Below are 21,221 nucleotides of genomic sequence, written 5' to 3'. Positions count from 1 at the left end.
CAGGTGTTTCATTGTGTGCTTCATCAGTTCAGAGACATCTGCTGCAGCGTGGGCTGCGCGCAAGGATTCTTTTATACAGGATTCCTCTCATGCAAAACCATCGCTGCCTGTGGCTACAATGAGCTAATGTGCATAGGAGCTGGCCTGCTGATTGGCAGCTGGTCGTCTTTCTGACGAATCCCGCTTCAATTTGTGGCTCCATGATGACCAAATTCGTGTCAGGTGCTATGCTGGTGAACGGCACATTCCGGAGTGCATTATTGAACGTCACAGTGGACGGACACCCAGAGTTATGGTCTAGGGTGCCAGAGCATATCATGGGCGATCACAATTGCTACAAATTGTGGGCAATTTGAACAGTACCCGATACACAAACTAAGTTTTACAGCCCCAAGCTATTCCATTCCTGCAAGGATTCCCAGAGGCGGTGTTCCAGCAGGATAATATCCGTCCACATTTCGCCTTTAAATCCTACCTTGATTCACAGCAGGTACAGCTTCTTCCTTGGCCTGCATATTCCCCGGACATGTCACCGATTGGACATGTGTGAGATTTCGTTGGGTGACATCTCACTCGTGATCCTCGTACTGTTGCTTCGACAGACAAACTTTGGTTGTGCATACAAACAATATGGAGTACTCTTCCGCAGGCAGATATTCAAACTTTGTTTCACTCCATGCCGAGTCGTGTAGCAGCTCTTATTGCGGCGCGTGGTGGCAATGTAAAATACTAATTTCTATCTCTTTTTATTGTTTGTTTGGTTTGAAAATGTAATCATTTATTTGTACCATTACCACTCAACTATGTATTAAATTTCATTCAACTATGATGCTTTCTTCATGTTGTTGCAATTTTCATAAACAGTAGTGTATTTTTTTCAAGCTGTACAAAACTTTGTTTGACGTGCACAAACTATTGATGAAGGTTAAAAAAATTCCGAAAAGGTTTTTTCAGAGAGATTCCTAAGAGCTATAATGGACATTAGCTAACTGTGGCATACTTGAAAGAAGAAGGATCGCCTGATGTGCAGTTAGGATCCAGGGTTGTAAAAGATATATTATTAGTTTTTTCTGACAAAGCACTTTGAGAGCATTTTTACTTCATACGAATAAAAATCTCTTATATTAAAAAAAGGTGTACAAGCAACAGAAACAATCCATAAGCGCTATTCTTGTTCTCCATTAAAATCCATGAGTCCTGAAAAGCAGAAGACAGAGGAAACTTAGTTTACACTAGTCAACAAAAAAGAACTTTTTGTCTGCATTTGGGTTTTAAATAGTCAGTTCCTGCTAATTTTGAGTCGAGAAAAACGAATATGGTAGTGGATTTTTTTTATTAGCTCTTGTTTTCAGAATACATAAAAGCCCACTGAAGAAAAATGCACAGCAACCACACATTGATTTAAAGGTAATGTTAAAAAGGAAAAAAAAAATCATGTGCAATAAATATTACCAAATAGGCCCTGCTTTATTAAACAATACCTTTTTTTCAAATAGCAGTGGTTGCTTTTGGCTTATTGCTGTTAAACACTTCATTTTGTATTGCAATTTGTACGTCAAAAAAGGACCATCTCTTGTAATAGTTCAGCAGTATTTGGTGAGCGTTAACTCAGCCCAATAATCCTGATATCTGCGTTCCATTGTAAAGATATCTTGGTGAAACTTTTCCTCATGCTCACTGCTCGCAACTTTAGTTTTTTAACAAAATATCCTGGAAGAAGTGAACAAAATAAGAGTTTCAGAGACACGTCATTCATCAGTGGACACAGAACTTCTGTAAGGATTGTTTGACCGACTTGAAAAGAATTTGCCCATAGTTTTGTCACTTGTTTATGAAAATATACATACTCTAGTTTGAAATGCAAGTATCCAGTTCTACACTGACCCTCAGTGCACTGAGATAAAGGCTTGTGAAAACTGCACTTTTTAGTATTTTTCGATTGAAAAACCACCAATTTTTCAACAATGCAGAGGGTGAGCCAAGCAACTAATGAGGATATTCAATAATTTATATTTATTATTACACTTATTACATACAAAAACCATGGTGGAGCCTCAGTGCATGGAACCAGGAGGCCTCAAACATGACACATTTTCACTTTCTTTGGTCCAGTTTAGCCACTCCTGCTAGGGTCCACTGAAGGTCTGTCACAAAATTTATATATTTCAATTTAGGTACTAAATGTCATATTGTCAATACAAGAATTTTTTTGGCAATTGCTCAATACACAGAAATAATCAAATTAAAAAAAATCTCTGATTTGGAAAAACCTCAATGTCGGGCTCCACTTTACGAATTTTTACAGGTCCTCAAAAATTTTTTTGGAGGAAAAGAAAAAATATGTGTCTTCTAAAATCTTTAAATCAATCTACCATGAAAAAATGAGCAAAATCAAAATGGTGTATATCTGAACATCCCGTTTCTGCCCTGTTCTTATAAAAACTGGCTCTTAAAGGTGTAATGTTAGAGTTTAGATGTATTGCTTGAATGTAAACATGTACAGATTAGTTTTAGAGAGGTACGGTGTCTTAGGGTTGCCAGAAACAGTAACTGTTTCTGGTAACTCCATGTACCGGGTGGCCCAGCGGGTAACGTTTGAAGCAAAGTACAACAGATGGCGCTAGGTGCAAGTGAGTGAAGCCAAACTTGGTGCCCATGCTCCGTTGAGTGGGAAATTGCAAATGTGATGTTCCTTCAGTGTGCAGTGCGCTTTATTGTGTGATTCTCGTTAGTAAAAATAAACAAAAATATTCGACGGAAGTTCACGTATTTATTGTGCCACAAATGGCCAGCTGTGATGAAAATGTGAAGGCAGTTCAAGGAGCATGGCAGGAGAAGTTCCACAACAAGAATTGGCCAAACAAAAGGACTATGGAAAGGTGAATCATTTTGTGCATTTGACAGTACAAATGTTTTCCTTTTTGCTTCCATGTTTGTTCTGAAAAATGTGTTTCAATCCTCTTCCCTGTAGACTGTATGCCAAGTTCAAACGTACTGGATCGGTGGAAGATGATAAAAAAGCTATGGCTACAGACACCGCTACTGTGGTCATAGACGGTTTTTCTCTGCCGATAAGACTCGATATGCAGAACCGCCTAACTGCTGTCCTTGTTAAAAATGGCGGTCACTTCGAACCTCTATATCATTAATAGCCTAATATGTCCTTTCAATATACGTCATTAAATTGTTTCCATGTCTCTTGTTTGTTTTTATTTTTTCATTTGTTTCAAACATTACCCGCTGGGCCACCCAGTATTTGTATAAGTGCATTTCAAAATAAAAAGGGTTTCTTTATAGCTTTTCTTATTTGAATTGAAGCATGTATAAATATTAATCTTACTCTTTTGATTTCAACATCTTTAGAGTGGGAATATCAAGTCATAGCCCAAGCATCTTCTGCAGTAACAGCTGTAGGCCTTGCTAGAACAGTTAAATCCAGTCCTTTATTTTTTCTTCCTTCACGATTTAAAAACGTGAAAAATGTATGTATATTTTGTTCATCTAGTTACACTAGTGCCATTTTTAATTTGTGTATAACATTAAATGCATTGAAATAAGTGTTTTTAAAACATTTAGGTAAACATTGCTGAATTTAAAATGGAAACTATATCATAATTCAATATTTCACTATTTAAAATAACTGCTAAGGATTAATGTTGTATACAAATACAAATACAAATGTGACGACCAGCAACAGGCTCTGGGCCCAGCTAGGCTGGTCCTAGTCAATTAATTAGTCCCCAATGAAGATCAATGGCCCTCTTAAAGGTATCCACTCCCTTGCTCATTACCGCCTCTTCCGGTAAGCTATTCCAAGTGCCCACGACCCTGCTAAAGTAGTAGTTTTTCCTGATTTCCAAGTTAGCCTGAGATTTAAATAGCTTAAAACAATGACCCCTTGTCCTGCTTTCCCCGCAAAAAATTAATCCATTTACATCTTTCATTTTGATAAATTTAAATAACTGAATCATGTCCCCTCTGACTCTCCTTTGCTCCAGGCTATACATGTTAAGCCTATTAAGTCTGGTATCATAATCGAAATCGGAGAGTCCCCTTACTAATTTAGTTACCCTTCTTTGAACCCTTTCCAATACAAAAATATCTTTCTTCAGATAAGGCGACCAAAACTGAACAGCATACTCCAAATGAGGTCTTACTAAACTCCTATATAAAGGCAGAAGAACTTTCTTAGATTTGTTTGAAATAGATCTATTGATGAACCCAAGCATTTTGTTGGCTTTGTTACTAGCAATACTGCACTGCTGACTAAACTTGAAGTCCTGATTTATAAAGACACCCAGATCCATAACATTTTCTGCCTGATTTATGACTGAACCCTGTAAACGATATCTCATACGCTTATTTCCATGACCTAAGTGTAGCACTTGACATTTCCCTACATTAACTGCCATACCCCATTTATCTGCCCACTTAGTAATATGATCTAAATCCTCTTGCAGCTGTTTTACTTGTTCTTCATTTTCGACAATCCCCATAACTTTTACATCGTCAGCAAAACAATTCATGCTTCCAGAAATATTTTCATTGATGTCATTCATAAATATAATAAACAAAAGGGGCCCTAAAACTGATCCCTGAGGAACCCCACTTAAAACATCACTCCAATTAGAATGATTTCCTCTTACAACTACTCTTTGCTTCCTACCAGTAAGCCAATTTCTAACCCAAAGTAAAGTTTTTCCTCCTATTCCAATGTCAGCTAACTTGCTGAGAAGAGCAACATGCGGTACCTTGTCAAAAGCTTTTTGAAAATCAATATAAACAACATCCACACATTTTTTGTTATCTAAAGCTAAGGTAACCTTGTCGTAGAAATGCAATAAATTAGTAGTACAGGATTTACCTTTCCTGAAACCATACTGCAAACTAGTCAACAGACTATTAGTCTCTAAGAACATCATGATCTTAATCTTGATCAAAGTTTCGAAAATCTTACAAATCACCGAAGTCAAACTTACAGGTCTATAATTCCCAGCAATACCTTTAGACCCCTTCTTGAAGAGTGGCGTTATGTTAGCCAGCTTCCAGTCCTCTGGCACCGTCCCCGAGTTATAAGAAGCATTGAAAATATTCAAAATAACATCCACTAATTCCTCTGCACATTCAACTAAAATTTTTGGATAAATATTATCTGGTCCCGGAGCTTTGTAATGTCATTCTTCTGTCAAAGTATCTATAATTTATATTTGCAGAGATTGACACATGTTACTTTTTTAGACTTAAATCAGTATTTTCACTCCTTTTAAAAGTTTTGCATTTTACACTTTTACAGAACATCAATGAAAATATACATAATTTCTTTTAATCAAGGCACATCGATCATTTCATATTTATTAACAAAAACATCTTTTTAACTGAAAGAGCTAAATTTTTTAGATTAGTTTTATATTCTACTATAAAAAACCACAAGCTTTGAGTAATCGTCGATTACATAATCGTAGCCCGTGTAATCATAACTATAATCTGGCAATGGGACACTCGTAATCTTGTAATCGTAATTTTAATCAAGTGTTTCTTGCATAATTCTTCTTGTAATCTAAATTTAAATAATCATAATTTACCATTGTAATCGTGTAATCTTGAAAGTTAAAATTTTTAAGTTTCGACTCTACAATGGTATGGAGAAGATAACAGTTCAATAGAGACCTGAGATCAAGCTTTTTAGTCAGAGCCTAAGGTCCTGCTGCTTAGGGGTTATAAACGGCTGTTTATAAATTAGGGTCATAAACAAGCCCTATTTGGTTTGCAACCCGTACGCAGGGTCTAAGCTTGCCCATAGGTGCGTTTCACAGGAACGTCCCGGATTTTAGGATTGCTCATCAACATGGAGTCTATCAGCTAAGGAGATAAATCAGCACTTTCGAATTGTGGCAGCAAAATTTCACTTTTCTAGAGGGCGCTGTTGCCACTCTAGACTAGCTAGTTCGACGAGAACGAAGGTGTTTTTAGTGTAAATTTGAAATTTTTTTTTTTGCCAGGAAAAAATGAAAACTGTGAAAATAAAAATCAAGCTTTTGCACATGATTACTATGCATACTGTAGATTAATATATCATGCCTCAGAAAGTAGTTAAAAGCTTATATATTTAGAGAAAAATGTTTTTGTTTTTAATGCATCAACCAAGGACCTGTGTCGTCTGCTACGCATTTGCGTATTGTACGGCTTCGTCAGAGCACCTTTTAAAAGTACCTTTCACGTAATTTCATTTTCTGTTGAAATATTAGAAAAAACACTACTGCTTATTTATTGGCAGGAATTAAGGCATAATCGTCTTCGGGGGTCGTTATGGTTTTTCAAAGGAAAACCGGAAAAAATATGAGCAGTGATTAAAGTAGATAGTTGATTCCTCGCAAAGCTAAGCATAACTCGTAGATATGTTTTTTCCCCTTTTCATTTATTATTGATGTTGCCGACATTTTTATCTATGAATTTATATTTATTTTCCATTCAGTTTTTATATTTTTCATTTCTATGAAATAAAGGCTGATGAGCATTGATATTAATATTACACATAAAAATCATGATAAAATCTAACAAAGTAAATGTATAATTTATGCCGATTGAATAATAAGAATCGAGCTCCCCCCCCCCTCCCGTTTTCAAGTATAGCTTACTGCAATTTTAAAAAAATTTTAAATTTTTTTGAAAAATAATTATCTGAAAAATAATATACTCAGTAAGACTGACCTAAAGGAGGCATTTTTCTAAATTTCATCTTCTAATTATGTTTGGTAGACAAGGTTCTGTGTAATACCAGACTTTTGCGAAAGAAGTATTTTTTTTTATGTGAAGTTTGTGGAAAAGGGGGAGGAGGTTACATAAGGCGAGGGGCTGTGCCATTGAAGTTTTTAGAGTGGGGGTAGTTTGAATGAGCTTCCAATCTCAGTTTTGGGGCGGGGCTCTCTCATTTTGGGCTGGGGGATAATGTTCTGTAGCATTTGGGGGGGATGCGGCTTATCCTTTGGGGGAATATGGATCTCTGGTAAAGGGAAATGTTTTTGGCATTGTGTTACCTTTATTGCGGTATTAACCCAACAAAACACCAATAAGTTTTCCTCTCAATGTGCTCCCACAGAAGGAATATACACTTCCAATTTCAAAATCAGTCACAAAGTTACTAGAGACGAACCCAACAATAAATTAAAGCAACTGTCAGTTTATCAAATTTTTAAGCAATAAACAAATTACTGATTACTCTCCCTTGACGTTCCTCTGATTTTTGGATCCCAGTCTCTGTGAGCTCCACTTTTCACTCTAGGATCCCCCGTACCTACCACTATTTGTGGTTTAACCAGTTGGATTTGACCTTGAAGACAGCTCTGATTTTTTGATCCCGACCAGAAACCGAGCAATCCGTGGCCCAGCATTCCCAGAGGTATTGTTTCATTCGGAGGACTTGGTGACCACGAGTATAGTTAAGAGCCCCCCCCCCCCCAGTCACCCTTAGTGAAGACGGCGGATCTTCGACCAGCTAGGAACCAACCTGGGACCCTCCGGTCATGAGTTCGATGCCTTACCAATCAGGCCACCATGGCCCCTGTGAGCTCCATTGTCCACCAGCAGTGGTCCTGCAGAAAACTTTTCTTGTATGGGGGGGGGGGGGCGGGCTTACAGATTAATCTTTTTAATTGCACACCCAAATGCAATTTTAGGTCCTTGCATGAGTGTTCATACATATTATTTCATTAGAAGGGTGGTTATACCCCCTATCCCCCTCCTTGGTTACTTCTCTGTTCATCAGCCCCTGCAGATATGGAACCTCTCCTCTGATCCTGGGCCTCCGCACTGTTCACCATCCTCCTCTCCTGTTGGATCCCTGTCCTAAAAATACACGCACACACATATACGCCACTGCCCAGAAGGAAGGACCTGCTCGAGGTCCCTGAACCATAGGATATCGACACTGTCGTTCATAAGGAGGGACATGTTGACGGAGGTTTGATCTGTGCTGGATGCTACTTACGTCTAAAAAAGATTGTGTAAAGTCGAGAGTGTCAGCTATAAAGAAAATCGATTCCACAGGGCAAACCAGGATCTTTAAATTTTGGGCCTCCTGCAAAAAATTACCAGAGCCCCTTACCACAACTGGATTAGGCCGCATTCCTTTTAGTGCTGCAGGGCCTGCTGCAGGGACAGGAGTTATCTGTAGAAACAGGAAACCCTATTAATAGGGTAGTATTGCAACTCATGATTGCGAAAAACATAATTTAAATTCAAGATGTCAGAAGGCAAATTATAATTTTATTATTATTCGCTAAACTCGTGAACGTGAAACATAATTTGAATTCAAAATGTCAAAATTCAAATTACCGTATTACCTTACATTTGCAGGCATGCTGGAAAAATAAAGTGTGGTTGTCAAACATGCAAGAAATTTCGGATTTTCTCGCATGACAGATAATCTGTGGAGTCCACAATACTTGCCATCTTTCAAGTGAGCGATATGTTACAAACTTTTGACAGGAACTTACAACCAATAACATTATTTGATTGAAAGTGCTGTTAGTTTCTTATAGTTAATGTAATTATATTTTCAACACATTAAAACATTGTCTCGGTTGTCATTTTTTCACATTGTCTCCCCCCCCTCCCACTGTAAATTTTATTTGGTCATTTGCTTGCATGGCATAAATACCACCTCATAAAAACTTGTGGCAATGAATTTTTATGAAAAACAAATTTAACTTGAAGAGCACCAGATATAATGATTCCTATTAAGGTGCTGAATACAGGACCAATGTGTTTAAGTTCGTATTGAATATAAACGTATGATGCCCTAATTCTGGCCATTTGTGTGGTTAAAAAAGGAATTTGATAAAATTATGAACCAAAGGATAGCAGATTAAACATCAGTTTTATTATATGTGTGTTTATTTTTATATATTTTTTAAATAAATAAGTGGAACATAAACATATATACATAGTGTACCAGATTTATGTGTTAACTGTTTTTTCTTTCGTTGAGACAAAAAAGGAAATATAGAAAAAACATATTAAAGGTTTGCATATGAAATATCAGTTTATTAAAAAATTCCCAAGCAAAAGCTTGTGACAATTCACTTAGGACTTGGACAAATTGCTTCAGAATTTCGATAACAGTGCAAATTAAATTAATTTCTTTGATTTACAATTGAAAAAAAAAAGAAAAATAATAGCATTTAGGTTAGATGTTTCTCATATGCTTTTTTAATTACTCACTCTGGGTCTAAATAAACATGGGTAAATTTTTCCTTTTAATTTGAGCTACTTTCAGCTGAATTTGTCATCGTGCAATCCGACATGAAGCAATAATCATGAGTCATATTATAAAATAAAATGAAATGCAATCAGAGTGCAACTAGAAGCAGATGTTATGAAAAACTAAATTTATTTTCATCCCAAAGGACCTTCCTAAGTCTTGAATACACACAATAAAAGAACCACTAATTTTTGCATGAAAAAGGTCTGAAACCAGATTTGTTTACAGTGTAGCATGGAAACCGGAAATGTTGCCATTAAAGCTGGAAACCCTGATTATCGGTAGACTGATGACAACGCTCATGGTGAGAAATTTTTGAGCCGTTTTCAGATGTTGCCATTCGTAGGAGATTTCTCTCCTTTTATCTCCATTGTCATCAATTTCCCTTTTCATCTGTCAATGGCAAGCAAACAAGCAAAGCTACGGTCTCGGAAAGAAAACAATATCAAAAGTACAAAATATGTTTTTGGGCCCTTTTGCACTCAGATTTTGAAAAGAACGACTGATTAGATCCGACACAACAGTGCTGCTCTTTTACACTTAATTGTCCTACTTTTTTTCTCTTGACATTTTTGGACAATTTCAATTTTAGATGTACAAAATCATAAATTAGTTAGTTTATTATCTTCCTGTAAAAAACTTTTATTTGTTGACATGGATTTAAAAAAAAAAGAAAGATGATATTATGGATACCTTTTCTGCCCCTCAGAAATTTCCTTTCCAGACCAGAGAACAAGCCCTGGGTGCCCCTGTGATAAATAGAACTTTCATAAAATTAGTAAATCAAAAATTATAATTTCTCAACTATCACGTTGTTATCACAAACATGCAGTGATAATAATAATGATATATATACAGCCCTGTGCAGGTAAACGGCAGTATCTGCAGAAATGAGTTTTCGAGATATTTGAAGAAAGGCGTTTTTGATTCAATACTGACAATAGGGGAAATGTTGGAATTAGACGCCTTTTTTCGCTCGCTCGCTCCTTTTTTCAGCAGAAACCAAATAAGCAAGCTTGTACGGACGGTAAACGATAACGTACAATAGATGACAAAAATACAAAAAAATTAAAAATTAAAAATTTGCAGTTACTGCCCCTTTACCTGCACACGGCAGTATATATCTCTGTGTGCGTGGTGGTGTGTTTCTTCCTACAAGTCTGTAATCATAAATCAAAATTGTAATTGGCATATCATAATCGTAATTGATTACATTTTTTATATAATCTAATCGTCGTTAGAATCGCAATTATGTTTTGGCTTAGTATTATAATTGTAATTGTAATCTCCTATTTTTCAGGTTTGTAATCATAATCATAATCGATTACATTTTCTTGCAATTGACTCCAAGCCTGGTGGGTGGCATAAAAAGAAAAGCACTATCAGCTAGTGAAACATAAGGCATATACACTGAAGAGCCAGAGCATTATGACCACCTCTAACTTTTTCAAGAAACTCCTCTGGATGAGGTGGAGACCACGTCATTAAGGGAAATTGGTATATAGCTGGGGCCCGAGAAAGTCAGGTTTAATTTAAGCACTTGCTTTTGCAAATTATGGGATAGGGTAATGTCTTAGCAAATTTAAATGTTTAATTATTGTGATGACCCGAAGACTCAAAATGGTTGTCTCAGAAACTGCAAGACTGGTAGGTTGTTCGCGATCTGCCATAGTTAGTTCTTATGCATAGTGGAAAAAGGGCGGTATAACCAACAGTAGGTGTAAAGGTGTTGGACGACCACGCATCATCAAAGATAAAGGACGTCAGAGACTAAGCTGCTTATTGAAGCAAAATCAGAGGCAGACAGTTAGTCAACCGACAGCTCAATTCAATGCAGGTGCAAGTTTCCAAACACACAGTTTAGCGGACGCTATTGGATATAGGACGCCCCACTCGTGTGCCTCTATTGACCAATCGCCATCACCAACTACACCTACAATATGCCTGAGAACATCAAGGCTGATCCTTGGATGACTGGAAGAGAGTTTTCTGGTCCGATGAATCGTGATTTCTCATTCATTGCATAAATGGTCATGTCAGGATTCACCGTTTTCCAGACGAACAATGGTTTCTGTCTTATACCATTGACCGTAAACAGGCTAGTGGTATGGTTTGGGGGACTTTTTCCTGGCAGGCTCTGGGACCCTTAGCTGTAGTAGAACATACCATGAAGGCTGTGGACTATCTGAACATCGTGTTAGATCATGTGCCCCCGTAAGTGGCGTTGGTCTTCCCTGCTGGAAATTGCATCTTCCAGCAGGACAATGCCCCATGTCACAGTACTAGAATGCTGCTGGAGTGGTTCCAGCAGCATGATGTAGAATACCAAATAATGCTCTGGCCACCAAATTCACCGGATTTAAATCTTATAGAGCATATTTGGGATTTCATAGAAAGGCAGCTCAGAGCTGAAGCACCACCATGTCAAGATATCTCAACTTTGTGTGACCACTGCATTAATATTAGGGCCGTTTCCATGGACACTTTCGACTTCGGAAAAACCTGCTTTTCACCGCATTCCGGTTATTTGTGGGGTACATGTGGATTGTTTCTCCTCCTGATTGCTTCTGGGAGTAAAGCGGAATTTTATCCAGAATGCATTGCACGAAACAAGTTTGTCTACTAGCCGCTAAGGATGCTGAGTAAAAACCGCTTTTTGTGGTACAATGGGAAACCTCTTTTTACATGGAAACGAGGAATTTTTCTATCGGTTTTGCGGAGCCAGAGTGAGGATTTACCGAGTCGAAAAGTGTGTTGTGAACGCGACTATTTGGTACAATCTATCTCCAGATGTCTACCAAGAGCTTGTGGCATTCATGCCTAGGCGTGTCGTAGCTGTTTTGCAGGCCAAAGGAGGCACAACGCGTTAGTGACTGGGTGATCATAACATTTTGGCTCTTCAGTGTAAATGACTATCAATGTAATGTTACATAACAAATACATACATAGTAAATTATACATGTGCATTTTTTCTTCTGCATTTTACATATTGACCGTTGTTACGAATAACGGCTGATAAGAACAAATTCGTGGATTTTTAACGTTTTGTATCAACTGAGTTCAACTGTATATGGTTGGATCCTCTGAAATTCAATATTAAGTTTCAGAACTTGGTTATACAAATAAAATCCAAAATACGGGATATGCAAACTTCTGAAAAGAAAGTTCAGAGGTACTAAAAATAACATAGATCTTTCTGTTATACACGAGCTAGTAACTGTGTAGAACGTGAAATTAGTTCCAAGTTGCATTTAACATCAATTTATCACACTTGAACGACAGAAATTGTCCCTAAAACAATTATTTGAAATTCCAATGTCACATTGTGGTCCACCTTCCTCTTTTATTGTTTAATGAATTTTTTACATATTATAAACATTATGGTTGCTTTTAAGGAAAAAATTCTGTTTCTTATTTTAGGAAAGTTTAAATGAAGATCTCATGCTTATGTTTCTATCATTGCCCTTATCTGAAGATTTTCTTTGCATTAAAGTGTTAATAAAGCAAACTCAATTGGCTGCTAAAACTTTACTTAAATATGTAAGTTTTAAACGTTTTATATTGAAGTTTTGAAGTCATTTTACAAGTCTTTAAATGACATTTTAATGAAAAGCTTAGTTAAAATTTTTTGCATATATTTAACACTTATTGCTTTAAACTTAAGAAAAAGTCCAAGGATTGAAATTGTTCAATTAGTTTATGTACATGTCCTGATCTTCTTCATTTGTTGCCTTTTTTGATTTAGTGATAAGTTTTGAAAGTTTATTAGTAATTTTGACTTAAATTTTAACAAATGTATATATATATATATATATATATATATATATATATATATATATATATATATATATATATAATAATAATAATAAAAGTGAAAAATATTGAAAAGACCACACCAAGAGAGAGTAAATATAAAATTAAGCAAACAGAATTTCAAATATTAAACAAATTATAAATAATAAATGATGATAAAAAGGAAAAATGCAAACAGCTATTAAGTAGGAAAAGATAAAGTATGAATCCAGAGCTCATCAGCCGTGGAGGATTCATTAATTATGGTCAAAAGACCAAAATTATAACTATGAACTAAAAGAGAATGTTTAAGCTCCAGTACATGCAATATAGAGTAACAATGGGCAAAAGCACCACTTGCTAAACTAAAAACAATAAACTAGAGCTCAAACCTAAAACTAAAAGCAGGGGGTTTCGCCTCGACTAATTAGGAAAACAAGTTCTGATAATTAGCCATCCACGGGACAGTACCTGCCTATAACAAAATAGTCTTACCTTGAAATCCACGTAAACAAAGCCAAATCCATTGTTCAACCTGATAAAAATTCATTCCAGTTGTCAACGTAACAATAAAATAAAGATAAAAACATATCCAGAAAATCAATCCATAGACATACCGAGTCGCCTGTTTCCCACGTGTAAAAATTCATCCACCCCGGTGATTCATAAAAAATGGTTTGTCACGGTTGTATCATACATTTACACAGTTAAACAGTTTCAAAAGAAGCGAAATGCTCATCGAAGGCTATACTTTAGCAAATGTTTTCAACTAGATTTTTAGGGAAGTTATTATTAAAAAGTAAATTTTTGAGTACTGAAATTTCTTGCTTAAATGCAGAAATGGTATTGCAAATTCTTTTTATTCTGATAGCTTGCAAAACAATAAGGCCAATAAAAACCTTTTTACTTAAGCAGGAGGAAAAATCTTGTAAGCTGTTAACTGTGAAATTGAATTCGCGTATTTTGTCATAGATTGTAGTGGAACAATTTGAGTCAATTTGTATGTTGATATCCGGGAAATTAAAGCTATTTTGATTAGAACTAGTCTTTTTGAGCATTAATGAACTATGATAAATAGTTTTGCTAAGTTCAGAAAAATTTGGAAAATTTATACACAAAAGGTCATCGATGTACCTGCAACAAAGAGGTGTAGAGGAAGGATTGTCAATTAAATATTTTCTCTCATAATATAAAAGAAAAAGGTTGGCTAATGTAGAGCTAAAATTAGCTCCCATTGCAATGCCATTAATTTGTAGAAAACATGAATTACCATTTTTGAAAAAATTATTGAAAATACAAAATTTAAAAAGACCAAGAAAAAACAATTCATTAAAATTTTTATCAGGTTGAACAATGGATTTGGCTTTGTTTACGTTTATTTCAAGGTAAGACTATTTTGTTATAGGCAGGTACTGTCCCGTGGATGGCTAATTATCGGAACTTGTTTTCCTAATTAGTCGAGGCAAAACCCCCTGCTTTTAGTTTTAGGTTTGAGCTCTAGTTTATTGTTTTTAGTTTAGCAAGTGGTGCTTTTGCCCAATGTTACTCTATATTGCATGTACTGGAGCTTAAACATTCTCTTTTAGTTCATAGTTAAATTTTTAGTCTTTTGACCATAATTAATGAATCCTCCACGGCTGATGAGCTCTGGATTCATACTTTATCTTTTCCTATTTAATAGCTGTTTGCAATTTTCCTTTTTATCATCATTTATTGTTTATAATTTGTTTAATATTTGAAATTCTGTTTGCTTAATTTTATATATATATTTACATGGTAATTTTCACTGTAAATGTTTAATGCTTTATTATGCTAACAATCTCATATATGTCCATTAATAAAGTAGAGATATTTTGAATGTTAACGAATGCTTGAAACATAAATGCAATAAATGTCTTTTGCAAAAAAATTAAACAGTTTTCACTAACAGTAGCACTATGAATCTATATAAGTCTTGAACACATTGTTTGCCAACTGCGAGATAACTTGTAGATAGAGTTCATTTCTGGGATGCCAGCTGCGAGTTATCTCGTAATTGTATACTTGTCATTTTTGTGCAGTTACAATCAAACTTGGAATCTAGCATCAATAGATGGCTTCTGGGAAAAGAACAAAAATTCAATGCTGGGCTTCAACAAGCAGAAAATTTATTAAAATACAAGCAAAAAATCCAATTATGAAAAGTAATTCAAATTCAAGAAATAAAATAATATTTTATTGTTTGTGGAATTTTTTTCAACAATCTTCCACACCAAAGTCTGGTTCTCTTTACAGGCTAGACAGAAGTAACTCGTTTATTACCTTTTTTTGTTTGGGTACATATACGACAGAGCTTTGTCAGATGCTGTTTTTTTTTTTTTTTTTTTTTTTTTTTTTTTCCGGTAGGTGGTTTCATTTTTTATGCTTTTTGATAACTATGCACTAGAATAAGAGTTTTTAATAGTATAATGTGATTAAATCAAATTATCATTTTGGGCCAGATTTCTGAATATTGCTATGGCAGTCACGTGTTAATCTTTTTACTATACTCTGTATAAAGCATGTAGCTGCAAAAATAAATATCTCCAATTACAACTTTTTTTGCAATTGTGGAGTTTTTCTTCTTTTTTTTTTTTTTTTTTTTTCAGTCTTTTCATTGCAATGTTCAGATAGGCGAACAACCTGAGACAGTCTTTTCAAAATGGTTCCCTTAGTAGTTTAAACAAAACAGGAAAAGTTGTCGCTCACATCTTTTTATAGCAAGAGATATGTGATTTTTCCACTAATTTTTTTTTTTTTTTAGAGATACCTACTTTTGCAGCCATTTTCTATCTTGTTTTTGTCAAACATGTCTTTTGTGTCTGGAGTTCCCCAATAATTAATGACTTTTCTTCTAACAACTGATATTTTTTCAATATTTTTTGCTGAGTAAGCATAAGCTCCTGATATGCTGTCGTTTTTATCATCGTTTATTTATGTCGTTCTTCATCATCCAAACTAAAACCGTAAACCATTCAGTAAAACCTTCTAGAAGGTCTTTTTGATGAACTATCAATTATTTCTTCTTGTGCTGTTATCAGTCGTAATTACTTATAAATATCCATAACATATTGAGAAAGATTTAAAATAAGACATAAAACTGACAAACATGATCACAAAAACAAAGGAGTATAATAAAATCTATGGCCAAATTTAGTAAGACTTAATAACCGCTGGCATCACATATAAAGTACAAAAATTATTTCATAATATATTACTCAGACATGAAAGGTAAACAGAATCATTAAAAAAAAAATTGTAGTGCAAAACAATATGCAATAGTGTAATGTTACAAAAATTACTTGTGATTCAATTGCATGATTTTTTTATTTTCATGCCACTCAACCGCTCTGCATAAACGAATTATGCCACACTGGGCGAAACTAGCAAGCCATGGGTTGCGACCAGTTTGATAGACCATTTATGAGTGTTAATTACCTATGAGCATGCCCTTGAGGGGCAATGAACATTTTGAATAGTATTTTTGTTACTTAGGCCTCATTAGCTAACAGGCCTGAAAACCTGCACTTACTCTATTGGGATTTTACCTTAAAAAACAAAATTAGAAATGTAAAACCACATATCTTTATTTGACAAAACTTGTAAAGAGTGATCTGAATTTTTCTCATGGTCAAGCATGGAAATAGACATTTGCATGAACAAGATAATTGCAATAAAACAAACGACAGCCAAATATTAGTTTGTACACTATAGTTGTTCGTGAGAGCAATAAACAGTTTGGTAAAAGACTAAGCAAAAGGTTTTTGATCATTAAAAAATGTTTTTTTTTTTCATCATAAAGCAGCACAATCTTGAGAACCATAAAAAAAGAGAAGATCTAGATAGAATTTACAAAAAAAAAAAAAAAAGAAAAGAAAAAACTTTTAAAATCTCTGAATCTATTACTGTTCTTAAAAAAATCATTTGAAAATAATCTGGAAGTCTTTACGGAAAGCATTTCATCTACCCAGGGTCATGATAGACGAAGGGAACAAAGATTGAAATTAGTACTTAAATATTAATGAATGACTCATATTGTATCCAGTTAAGCATTAATTGTTGCTTGGAATTAAAAAATTAAAACTGATTTAGAAAGAGACAAACAGTTATGCCCTGGGTTCACATTTTTTTTAATAAAAAAGGCTGTATTTTAAATATTTAAATCCAATTTTTAAAATTTAAATCAGATTATTTTTATTTTTTAACATGCTTTAAGGATTTTAGACATTAATAATGTTTTTATGTTTTAACATATGCAATTTATTGAAAATGTATTAATAAAATATATTTGAAGCTTTTTTCATGACCATAACTTTCTTTAAGGTGTACAAAGATAAACCAATTTGTATATGCATGATCCAAACCATATTTCCTATTTAATATACCAGTAATAATAAGTATACTATAAATGTTGTTAAAAAATAAGCTAGTTTAATTAGAACTCTTTTACTTATGATAGCTGAAATAAGCCAAGCCATTGATTGTATCTTGTTCTATATCAGCAATTACTTTATTATTTTTCCATTTGAATTCCTTTTAACTATCCATTTAGTAAAATCATATGTCCAAGTTCACTTTTAAAACAAAAAACAATTTGAATTGCTGTATCCATGCAATTTGCTAATAACATTTGAATAGTTTCTCTAAATATTTAATATGTGTTATGGTTTAGAAATTTGTTACAAACTGTGACATGTAAAAGAAAGTGGTTTTGTTATGAATAAAATTAAATGGTGACGTCTTTTTCAAATATGTATGTTTTTAGTTGTGGAATGTAATAAATTGAACAATTGAGGCAATGCGAAGCAAAGGGATGCAAGTGGACATTTTCAAGTTTTGAGTAAAACCCATTTAAAAATTAGCTCCTAGGTAGACTTTCATGGGTTTTTTTTTCTAAATCATGCTGTATAGCAGCAACTACTAGGGATACTAGTACCATCTCTTGCCCCAAGACAGAGTAGAGGTTCACCTACCATGTGTACTGGTTATTTCCAAATTTTTATTTTTGCCACTTTCACCCCTTTGCTTCTCACTGCCTCAATTGTATTTTTCATTGCCAATTAGTAATTGCAATTATTATTTTTTTCTTTATTTTATATATGAAGCAAGACAGCAATATTCCAATGTTTTAAAAAAGAATAAGCTTAATTTGTGAAAGCTATGTCTGTAAGTGCAAGATATTTATTTTTAGAACTACATTCTAAAAGCATAGTTTGCATAGTTTAAACGATTGTTATTTGTATTTTTTTTTCTTTTTTGTCCTTTTTTTATGTCTTATATTTTGTGAGTTGGTCTCTTCGATTCCTGTTAATTATTAAAAGGTTACTTTAAATGTTCTAATTAGTATCAAAATCTGATGATAGTGTCATGCAGCTAATGAAATTGTTGAAATCTCATAAGAAAAAAATTGGGCTCAGTTTCATAATTATCATTTGGCAGCTGCTCAAAAGTTGTACTCTTAAAAATTTCCCACATTATGTATTGTACCTGTTCATCTATTCAGGATCCCCACTTAAAAAATTTTTTATAATGTATTCTTTAAACTACATTAAAAATCATACATTTTTTCCAAAATTTTTAAATTGTTCTATCTTAAAAACTTTTGAAGTTTATAATTGCATGAAAATTTTTTTTTCAAAAACTATTCTAATTATATTTTAAATTAAAGGAAATATACGTCTTTAAAACGAGATATTATACAACTCTATAGCTCCCATAAAGCTGGAGTTATAACAATTTAAAGCACTGCCAGCAATAGAGCTCAAAACTCGCGGTTGCCATTCGCCAAATGCGACCAATTTTCAAATTTTGGCGAACATTATTTTCACTTCAGTTGCCAATGTGGCTACCATTCGCCAATGCAACCTTCCCTGATCTATAGTCTTGACATATGACCTTTCCCAAATTCTTTTGTCCACTAAAAGTTCGGCTATCGTATTGCCGGGAATGAAAAAGAAGGGGGGGGAGTATTGTCCAACTGTGGCTAATTGTGCTATGTGTTCTTGTTCTGAATAGAAAACAAAAATCGCAATCACGAGGACAAATTCGTTACAAAACTTTTATCTTGAAAACTCGGCTTTCTTTACACGCAATCGTAAAAATAGACAAATTTCATACACCAATTTAGTAAATTATGCTTTTTTGATCTTAAATTCATTTTTCAACTTTATTTCTCCTTAACAAATGGCTATTTCTTCGTTTTGAAGTATTTTTAAACTACGCCTTTTCAAAATGGCGTCGCGTTGTTATTGTTCATTTTTACCAGTTAAGACGAAAATGTCCTTTCTGAAATAAAAAGAATTGAAAAGAATTAATCTTGTACATTTGGTTTACATATGAATAAACAAAAATGGCACATTTGAGTCAAAATGCACCGAGACAAGGTAAAAACGATATCGCTAAAAAAAATTTTTTTTTGGAAGATTTTTGATTTTTTTAAAAAATCATTGTTTATTTTTCCTTTTTTTTTCTTTTTAAAATATAAAACCTACTGGAGGAGAGGATATATCCGTTTATTTACTTTATTTCTCCTTAAAAAAGTTATTTTTAAGTTTTGCGGTAAATTTTCAAAATGGCGTCCCGCGTTTTCAAAATGGCGCCACGTTGTAGATTGTCCATTTTCATCAGTTAGAAGAGGAAAATGTGTGTTCCAAAATAAATAAAGAGAAGTACAATCGTATTTATAAAACACATAAATAATAATAAAAAAATGGCACCCTTTCGTCTAGAGAAGGTGGAAAGAATACGGCTGAAACCTTTTTTTTCTTCTGCTGGATCTTTTATTTCATTTTTTGTTTTTTACTTTTTTCGTTTTGTTTTATATTGTTTACCTTTCTTTTATTTATTCAGTTTTTTGACACCCAGGCTTCGATTTTTATAAAATTCTGCATGCATTTGTAAAAACAAAAAAATTTTTTTGTAGAATCGCAAATGGTTTAGGTTTTACATTCTGTTCAAGTTTTTGGTATTTTGTTGTTTTCTTTATCAAGGAACTAACTCGTGTTTTGGTTGAAAGCTGTGATGTTTCTAGAAGTTTTGAAAGCTGAAAAAATTAATAATAATAATAGTCTTTTTTATTTATTTATTTTTTTATCGTGATGTGTTTTGCTTAAAGATAAATTAAATCAGATTATAGTTTGCAAAAGATGTGTTAAATAATATTTGGGCATGGGTGCCCGTTCTCCCCAAGTTCAATTCCCCCCTCCCTCCAAAATTTTTCCTCAACCCTCTTTTTCCTTTTTGTTTTTAGCTCGCTTTTTATTTTATTTATTTTTTTTAAATATTTTTTATTTACTTATTTATTTTTAATTATTATTTTATAAGAAACGTTCTTTGCTACGCCAATGACATATACCCTTATACTAAATAAATAAACGGAATAAAGTAAATTAAATAATTTAAATTAAAATAAAGTTTGGCTATCATTTTTTGAGATTTGGCTATTATTTTGTGAGGATCTGGTAGCCATTGGCTACCAATTCAAAATTTGAGTTTTGAGGTATAGCCAGCAAGTAAGTAAAGTGTTTTATAACAACTTTCAAAAATAAATTAGTTGAAATCGTCCGATTCAGTGCCTTGTGAGTTTCTCATGGATTTACCTGTACTATGAAGAATCTGTGCAAATGAATAATTGGTGAAATATATGTTAACATTGTGTTAAATTGTTTAAGTGCCAGCCATTGTGAAGAAGTTAAGATGGACTCCACTTCATATTTTAAGATATAAGTTATGAGCTTAAGAAACGTAATATTGATATTAATGACATTTTGATTTATGAAGAAGTGTTTTTCTTTATAATTTCTCAAAAGTGGCATTTTCTTGTAGCAAAATGCTTGGTATATGGAACTGGATGATCAGGCTGGAATTTATCATTCTTTACAAAAGAAAAAAGCTATTGCCACATTTCATAAAGCAAGTTTGGAAGCAATTCTAGCATGTTCTGCAGTAAAACTATATCGAGATATATTGAAAAAACTTGGAATTTTGGAACTGTTGTTTAGGATGGTTGAATATCATGAAAATGATTTAGAATTTCACAGCCTAATTGCCCAAGTTCTTGCAAACTTTGCCCTGGATGAAAGTTCTCTGAATGAATTTCATATAACTGGTAAATATTTGCCTGTTTTCCCTTGTAGTATTAGACCCTTGTATT

The 21,221-nt window shown here is 33.8% G+C and overlaps 1 protein-coding gene across 1 annotated transcript in view; it reads left to right on the top strand.

Annotated features, from left to right (window-relative positions):
* Nucleotides 1–21,221, top strand: part of LOC129218449 (protein SERAC1-like) — a 140,111-nt gene that overhangs the window by 29,999 nt on the left and 88,891 nt on the right. The window contains exons 5-7 of the mRNA XM_054852724.1: nt 3,364–3,482; nt 12,680–12,799; nt 20,894–21,176. Coding sequence (XP_054708699.1) covers nt 3,364–3,482; nt 12,680–12,799; nt 20,894–21,176 — 522 coding nt within the window. The remainder of the gene's footprint in view (nt 1–3,363; nt 3,483–12,679; nt 12,800–20,893; nt 21,177–21,221) is intronic.

The sequence above is a fragment of the Uloborus diversus genome, chromosome 3 (assembly GCF_026930045.1).
Source record: "Uloborus diversus isolate 005 chromosome 3, Udiv.v.3.1, whole genome shotgun sequence".
In the NCBI taxonomy this organism is placed as follows: Eukaryota; Metazoa; Arthropoda; class Arachnida; order Araneae; family Uloboridae; genus Uloborus; species Uloborus diversus.
This window is presented reverse-complemented; position numbering and strand designations above follow the sequence as displayed.